This window comes from Mastomys coucha, unplaced genomic scaffold (genome assembly GCF_008632895.1).
Source record: "Mastomys coucha isolate ucsf_1 unplaced genomic scaffold, UCSF_Mcou_1 pScaffold22, whole genome shotgun sequence".
Classification (NCBI taxonomy): domain Eukaryota; kingdom Metazoa; phylum Chordata; class Mammalia; order Rodentia; family Muridae; genus Mastomys; species Mastomys coucha.
The window spans coordinates 205,763,888-205,772,811 of record NW_022196905.1 but is presented as its reverse complement, the minus strand read 5'-3'; the positions used below and the strand labels follow the sequence as shown (position 1 = coordinate 205,772,811).

Genomic DNA, 8,924 nt, shown 5'->3' with positions numbered 1-8,924 from the left:
CCCCCTCCCCCGTGGAGGGTTTAGATTAGAAGTCAAGGGATTAAAAGTCCTCTTCAGTTGACACAGTGCCTTCCTTCGGGCTCACAGTCCTGCCTACAGCAGGCAATGCTGTGGAGTGTAATCATGATGGTGCAGGAAATACACTGTTGTTATGGCAGGCCAACTGAGAATTGGCCAACTATGACAATCTTACTCAAAAGGATACAGATCTGTCAACCTTAGAAATGAAAATCAAGCTTTGGTGCATAAGGACAGGGTTTTATTTGTTTCTATTTGTTCATTTCTTTAGGTTTTTATGTTTTTAAAAGATGCCAAAACACTCCCCCCCCCACATACTCACACCTTCATGCGTTTTGTAATGAAAAGTTGATTCCATTTCACCCTCACTCCCCAGCTCCCTCAGCTCCATGTCCTTTGCTCACACCCACACTCCTACCTACCCCTTAGAGTAGGCGTTGATCCTATTGTCTATTTCGCCACGCTGCATCACAGTATGTTCCCTGCAGGTTTAGGTCAACTTCTTGCCTAGACTCCTGTATATCAGAGAAAGGAAAGAAGAAGATGTTCTGTTTGGGAGTTTGCGTTATTTTCCCCCTCTCATAAAGAAAACATGGGCCTTGAGGGTTTTTCTCACAAAAGCTATCGGAAAAAACCGCCTACTCGCACACAAGTCACTATAGGGTTGAGGATAGGACTGACAAACATCCCTGGGATCCCTAAGTTAACTCCTGGAACAAGAGCACAGGGTAGTGGGGATACATCCTGAAGCCCAAGAGCGACTGCCTGGGGCCTCCAAACACACACACAGGCACCAGGGTGTACCTAAATTGGACTATGGGGCCCCGGAACAGACGATCTTGAGCCGGGTGTCCGGGGTCTCAGGGACTGTCACGTGTTCCCGAGGCGCTTCTAAAACCCTGGCGGTTCCGGGCCCCTCCTTCCCACCGCCTCCTCCAGGTCCTGCTCCTGCCGCCACCGCTTCCATCTCGAGCAGAAGCAACCGCACTCAGCCGCGTACCCCGGAGTCCAGGCACCCGCAGCGGCCAGGGCATCCCGAGGTACCCACTCCAGGCCTTGCCTGCCCCTACGAGAAGCCCACGTCCCTATCCTGGGTTCTGGAGCATCTTGTGGCCAAGAGGGTGGGTTGCGGACCGGGAGGCAGCCTGGTTGGGAAAGGGGATGGAGGTGGAGAAACCGCAGTTGTGAGGCGGCGGGAAGGAAGAGAGGGGGAAACGGTTGCAGCTGAATCCTTCCTTGCCGGGCAGGTCCCTCCGGTGCCAAACTCACGGTGGGGCAGGCTCTTGCCAGACCCTATCGGATTATCCTGGGAGGGTCCCGAGAATGGAAAGGAGGGATGGAAGAAGCGCAGTCCCGGCTTTGGCTTAGGGGAACCCGGGATACAGCTCGGTGGGCGTCTGAAGTAGGGAAACCACAGCCCACCGGGTGCCCATGCCGGTTGTCAGCCCTAGCTGAGCTCTGGCGATGCCCAGGATGCAGCGATTCAGCTGCCTTCTTGTCCCACAGCTGGCCACACACCGGGAAACAGCTGTGCATTTGGGTTTGCAAGGTGGCTTGTAAGTCAACTGCGAGCAGATAATAGCCAGCCACACACCTGAGTTCCAAGGGGGCGGGGAGGGGGGAGGAATTCTTATCTGTAAGTTTACAGACCTCTTGTTTTCGCTATTCAAACATCTAACATGTTGTTAGATGGAAGCCAAAAGAAGAAAAAGAAAAAGAAGGTTTGCCATAAGCTGTGACAACAGCCCAAGACTGAATGCATTTCAAATTCCAGATGTCTCAAGGAGAGAGACACTGTGTTGTTAAGAGTGTGGAATAAGGAGAAGGGTGGTTAGCTGAAGAGGACTGTGTTTATTTGTCCAGGGCCATCTTTTGCAGAATTTTGCCTTGCAGAACAACACACAGTACGTGGAGTCATGGAATCGTGTCATCACTGCAAAGCCACAGCAAACAAGCAGTTGATGTATCTCTAGAGGAGAACTACATATATCCGATTCTTCTGCTTGATTGACATCGTTTTTGAGAATAATACACATTTTTATTAAGCAGGGAGTTATCCCAAGAGTGAAACCTTACTTAAGTGCAAAGATCAGTCTCTTTCTAACCTTTGGCTCATTGTCCATTTCTCTCCTTAGTACTTTAAAGAACTTGCTCATCTCTGTTCTCAAAACCCTTAAAGTTTACTCAGACTTCACGTGTTTTGGTGTTCCATACCTACTAATTTACAAGAAAATTACAATAAATCCTCACAACAATATTACGTTTGTAAATTGCCAGTTTAATGACCCCACCAACAACACACACACACACACACACACACACACACACACACACACACACACACTGTTCCTTGGGATGGTGAGAAAGGTTGTCATGTATGAAAGAGAACAGGGTATAGAGCTGGGTAGAAATGAAGGACTCATGTGGCTTGCAACATTCTTACTTCTACAATACATAAACATTACTTTATGTAGTTGTTAAAGCACCCCATTCTTCAGACCTTCTAAAGTAATCTAAGGTGAATTAAAACTCTCTTATGACATTGCTTTCATCATCTGCAAAGTATTTATGCTGTATAAAACTCGTGAGGAGTTGGTTATTGAACTGTTGGAAAGCAGAGGACCGTTGTGGAGACTGAGGTTTCTGTGACTCCTGTGCTTGTTTCAAAAAGAGGAAAAAGGAAAGGGGTAAATGTAAGCAAGGTGATCTTTTGATTTGTTGTTTATCTATTTATTTTGATTTCAAGCAGCTCCTCTACTTCACATTTTCAACTGGAAAACAGATGATTTATATTTTATTGGGCAAAACTGCTTAGTGGTTAAACTGTCCTCTAACTGTGAGGAAGTAGTTTTAAAGAAACCAATTAATGTGTCCTCCCACGCATGTTGAAGTGTCTATAATTTGGTGGTGAGAAGTCTTCAAGGGAGCTAAGTTCTGCATAAAGTACCTCGTGTTCAGAGTCCCTTAGCTGTCACGTGTATGGATGTGCATGAGTGACGGGAGGATGATGTGGCCATCTTTACACTCAGAACAGCATACTGAGCTCAGTAAATGCTTGCTTAATGGCAAGGAATAACTCTTCTTACATTCATTAAAGTAACCTCCATTTTAAATTAGCTATGGCTTTTACTTTCCTAAAATACAGACATAATTTAGAAAAAAGTGCTATCATCCATTTTTGTCACTATCCAATGAATTCTTCAGACATTTTTCTTCAATCTGCCAAAAAATGAGTAGCTTGTTGTTATTTAATAAATTCAAGATTAATTCTCACACATCTAAAATAGAGATGTTCTAGTAGAAACTATGCAGTCTGGTATACATCTTCACTTAACTAAAAACGTTTTTGGCAACTTTAGTTTCCTGTTGGATATGTGTCTTTATCAATGAAGATACTGTATTTAAGTAGTTGAAGTGCTAAACTATTATTGCCTATATAGATTTCTCATTGCAGACTATATAAAACCTCTGATTTCAGTGGATATATGCACATAGATGTACACACACACATAGTTATACTGTATCCTGAGAATCCCCAGAGTCATTCATTTCTGTTATTTTCAATCTGGGAACAGTAGGCTGCTGTTCTAAAATTATTAGTAGCAAATATTTATCAGCATCTGTCTGATATGCTTTACTAAGCTTCTCACTGTCATAATAATGAATACCTTTCTCTAAATCTAATCTAATCTAACCTAAATATAATCTAAACTATTCAAGAGATGGGACTTCTTGTTTTGGAGATGCTACATCTTTTGACTGTAGACTATATACATGTATAGTCTTTTGTGTGTCTTTGTACTGGATCCTGAACCCCATCCTCACACATGCTACGGAAGCAAGCACTCTGCCAATGAACTATAGCCTCAGCTCTTCAAAACCACATTTTTTTATTGCAGAAAAAAAAACCCTACTGCATTTCTTTATTCTCTAAAAATTGACAGCAATTTTATTCTGAATGTTATATAGTAAGAAAGCACAAATCCATTGTAGATGTCCCTGTCCAATTTGTCGCTTATCCTTGCTTTGGTCACAGAAAAAAATCCAATTAGAGACTACTGACCTACCACACAAGTTTAAGAGAAAAAGGTTGATTTAAAAAAAGTGAGTGTACAGCCAAGCAGGAGCATCCTTGCAAACAACCCATGCACATCCCAAGTATAAATAGGATCATAAACAAGGCACACAGAGCCCAGCGCTCATCAGAACTCAGGAAATGGGCTGAAGCAGGAGTCAAGGGTGCTTTCATTAGAAGCACACTGACTTACCCTGATGATGAAGGGTATTGTCTAGTCATATGGTGACTGGGATGATTCAGGGACTATGGGAGTCACTTTCATACCAGCTAGCCTCTTTCTCTTGAGCCAGACCAATGGAAATTATAGTTTAGTGTCTAGGGAGAAATGATCAAGGTCTGGAGTTTTTAGTTTAATTTATCTTTGGAGGGGTGTGTTAGCTTCAGATAGTTGTCTCAGTAATACGGAATTGTTGATAGAAGCTTGTAGGAAAAAATGGTCCAACTTTGCTCATACAGTAATAGCTTTGTGAATATTGCTGGGCTACAAAGTTAGTTTTAGTTTAAAATGATTATCTGTAAAACAAAAGCATTCCTAGTCTGGAAAGGTTTTGTATGAGGACCCTCAGAAAATGAAGAGAAAATTATTTACTAGCATTATAGTAATATTCAATTATGGCTGCAGAAATAAGTAAGGAAATACATGTTGATATATAATAAAAGTCTTTCTTAATTATGTGTATGAGCATATCTATCTATCAATGTATCATTTGTCTACCACCTATTTCTTTTCATTATCATCTACCATCAATCAATCATCTATCACATTTCTACCAATATATTATAGTCTATCAATCACCTATTTATCTATCTGTCATCTTCTATCTATCCATCTATCTATCTATCTATCTATCTATCTATCTATCTATCTATCTATCTATCGAGTTCTATAACAATATATACTTACCAGAGTTAATTATTGTCGTGTTGAGTTTTCACTAGGAAATTGTTTGAAAACTGGAAGTCAGGTTCTTGAGCCTTTAATGAATGAATTTTATATATTCCGAGGTTCTGGGCTCATGCTGTATGTATGGGGAGCTTAAATTTGAACACTGCATGAACTGGATCACATTTTGATCACTAGATTTTTGTTTGAATTTTAATCTACTCCTAAATATTTGACATTCAGTGATAAAGTACCATGTGCTGTGGTAAGTGGTGGGGAGAGAAAGGGGCATCTTGCCCTTTGCATTGCTTAGAAGCAAATACAGTAAACTGGAGGCATGATAACAGTTACATGAAGCAGACTACATCACTGTTATCAGATAGCTGTAATGTCTCTGTCACAGGAGTTCTAAAGAGATCATATCTAACTTAGGCACGGGACACTTTAGGATGGATGACTTTAAAATGTTTTTATTATTTCATAGTTATTTATGTTTCATTTTAACATTTTCATACACATACATAATAAATTTTGATCACACCTTCCTTCTCTCTCCTTTATTCTTTTTCTCATTTATCCCCATTCTAGTTACCTGCAGTGTGTGTGTGTGTGTGTGTGTGTGTGTGTGTGTGGGGCGTGTGTGCGCACGTGTATCCCAGTGAGTTTTCAAAGGCATTAGAGAAGATTTGTTTACAGGATATAGGGCATATTACCAATAGCTATACCTGAAGAACATGTCTCTCCATCTCCCATCAACCATTAACTACCTTTAAATCCTAAGATACTGTTGGTGCTCTACAAACCTCTCATTGTTCTTCAGTGGCATGTGGGCAGGCACATTCTTGTACAGAATTCGTGCAGATAATTGTAATTGCTAAGAGTTCAAGAGAGCAACAACCATGTCTTGCTCTGATGTCAATACTCCACACCACTCCCCCGACTCACTCTGGCCCTTTTGTTCTTTCTGTCTCTACAATATTCCCTGAGACTCAGAGGAAGTAAAAACAAGAATGTAGGATTCTGACTTTTAGGTTTGATCTTGATAAGAAGGAAAAGAATTTTAAAAGGTAAGATTATAGCCTAATATCATATTTTAGACACTTTGATTAGAGAATAATAGCATTAGGCTATTATAAATTATATACCTTGAGGTTTTTCTGTGCATTTTTCTTTTCCATCTCTTATGTTATTTTTGAAATAAAATTGAAAAACAAAGTTTGTGACTTGAGCAGAGCTAATGGTGTGTAAAACTGGTGATAGGATTAAGTTTTCTGTAATTATTATTGCTGAATTTGTACCAAACGCAGAACCGAATAACTAACCCTTTATGATCCTAGAAGTTTGTGAGGGAATTGGGGCAAGCTCTTGACTTTAGTTTTGTTCTGAGTATGTTACAGTTGTAGTATGCAATTGTTCTTCAAGCTGCTAATGGATGCTGTATTCTTCCAAGCAGGATTCTAGTATGGAGGTTAAACTTGAAGAGCATTTTAACAAGACATTTGTCACAGAGAACAATACTGCTGCCAGTCGGAACACTGTCTTCCCTGCCTGGGAGGACTACAGAGGCACAGAGAACAATACTTCTGCTGCTCGGAATGCTGCCTTTCCTGTCTGGGAGGACTATAGAGGGAGCGTAGATGATTTACAATACTTTTTGATTGGGCTCTATACATTTGTAAGTCTTCTTGGCTTTATGGGAAATCTACTTATTTTAATGGCTGTTATGAAAAAGCGCAATCAGAAGACTACAGTGAACTTTCTCATAGGCAACCTGGCCTTCTCTGACATCTTGGTTGTCCTGTTTTGCTCCCCTTTCACCCTGACCTCTGTCTTGTTGGATCAGTGGATGTTTGGCAAAGCCATGTGCCATATCATGCCATTCCTTCAGTGTGTGTCAGTGCTAGTTTCAACCCTGATTTTAATATCAATTGCCATTGTCAGATATCATATGATAAAGCACCCTATATCTAACAATTTAACAGCAAACCATGGCTACTTCTTGATAGCTACTGTCTGGACACTGGGCTTTGCCATCTGTTCTCCCCTCCCAGTATTTCACAGTCTTGTGGAACTTAAGGAAACCTTTGACTCAGCATTGCTGAGCAGCAAGTATTTGTGTGTTGAGTCATGGCCCTCTGATTCATACAGAATTGCTTTCACAATCTCTTTATTGTTAGTTCAGTATATCCTGCCTCTAGTATGTTTAACAGTAAGCCATACTAGCGTCTGCAGGAGTATAAGCTGTGGATTGTCCCACAAAGAAAACAGACTTGAAGAAAACGAGATGATCAACTTAACTCTACATCCATCCAAAAAGAGCAGGAACCAGGCAAAACCCCCCAGCACTCAAAAGTGGAGCTACTCCTTCATCAGAAAGCACAGAAGAAGGTACAGCAAGAAGACGGCATGTGTGTTACCCGCCCCAGCTGGACCTTCCCAGGAGAAGCACCTAACTGTTCCTGAAAACCCAGGCTTGGTCCGTAGCCAGCTGTCACCATCCAGTAAGGTCATCCCAGGGATCCCTATCTGCTTTGAGGTGAAACCTGAAGAAAGCTCAGATGCTCAGGAGATGAGAGTCAAGCGTTCCATCACGAGAATAAAGAAGAGATCTCGAAGTGTTTTCTACAGACTGACTATATTGATACTAGTGTTTGCCGTCAGCTGGATGCCGCTCCACGTCTTCCACGTGGTGACTGATTTCAACGATAACCTGATTTCCAATAGGCATTTCAAGCTGGTGTACTGCATCTGTCACTTGTTAGGCATGATGTCCTGTTGTCTAAATCCGATCCTCTATGGATTCCTTAATAATGGTATCAAAGCAGACTTGAGAGCCCTTATCCACTGCCTACACATGTCATGATTCTCTCTGGGCACCGAGGAGAGAAATGTGGAGACTGCCCACAATACATCTGTGCTAATTGACACATAATTTATATAGAAGTGTTCTGGATCTGATTGCCAGTCTGTAATCTATGTAAGATCATTTTAATGTTACAATATGGTTAATTCAGTCACTTGTGCAGAGTCAGTGTCAATCTAATGAAACTTCATGTTTTGAAGTAGTTACATTACCTTCCATTTCATGTCATTGGTAATAAGTTGAGTGGTACTCTTTGGTTTAGTGTAAAAGTTATAGCTATCCAAATTGTTATTTTGTACAAAAATGTAAGAAGTGAAAAAGTTGTTCCAACAAATATCTAACTATAGATTCAAGGAATTTCTATTATTTAGATATCTTCATTTCTATTTCATAGGCTTCTTAACATTTTTTAAAAGTACAAAAATACTCAAAAGTCAGAACTCTAATACAGATGTAAACATAAAACATGATTGTAAGTTTATGAGAAAGATCCACTCCTATTATTGAAGACTGGTAAAATTGTCAGATTAATCCAGCTGTCCTACTACTAATATTTAACTTATCAAATATAAAAAGGTTTTGGATTGGGCTTAAATTTATATCCCATTAAACACTGTCAAATAAAGGCTGTTTTCATATGCATCTTTGATGTTTAAAATGTGAAGTCTAAATGGTGTGTATTTCCAATTACTAAATAACTTATAAGACTATTTTTAAGAATACATAGATGGTATGAATAGCTAGTCATTTGTTAATATAAAATAAAAGTAGATAACTAATTTCATGTTGTATCTATGTCATATGCATATTAGGTATCATGCTGTCTGGCTAAAGTGAGAGCAAATGCATCTATTTGATGTTTTTCTTCATTAGAGCATGTTTGTTTTTTCAGTTGTTTGTTTGTTTGGCTTTATTTGCAGAACTGGAGATGGCATTGAAGGCCTTGTGCATGCTAGCAGATGCTCTGTCCCTGTCTCCAGCTCTTATCCAGGGCTAAGTTCTCTATAAAAATAATTGATGACTGGCATATATAAGCCAGATGCACAAAATAGTATTGATGTCTTCAATATAATAACTGGTTT

General features: G+C 40.2%; 1 protein-coding gene across 3 annotated transcripts; it reads left to right on the top strand.

Moving 5' to 3' along the window:
- The first annotated feature begins 934 nt into the window (after positions 1-934).
- Positions 935-8,621, top strand: Npy5r (neuropeptide Y receptor Y5). Of its 3 annotated transcripts, none has more exons than XM_031342926.1 (2): positions 935-1,058; positions 6,433-8,621. In XM_031342926.1, exon 2 carries the CDS (start codon positions 6,442-6,444, stop codon positions 7,840-7,842), a length of 1,401 nt encoding a protein of 466 aa, XP_031198786.1. In that variant the 5' UTR covers positions 935-1,058; positions 6,433-6,441; the 3' UTR covers positions 7,843-8,621. The 3 variants fall into 3 exon arrangements, with proteins under 3 accessions (XP_031198786.1, XP_031198788.1, XP_031198787.1); XM_031342928.1 differs by having other exon boundaries at positions 6,430-8,621; XM_031342927.1 differs by having other exon boundaries at positions 935-1,139.
- Positions 8,622-8,924: the final 303 nt, after the last annotated feature.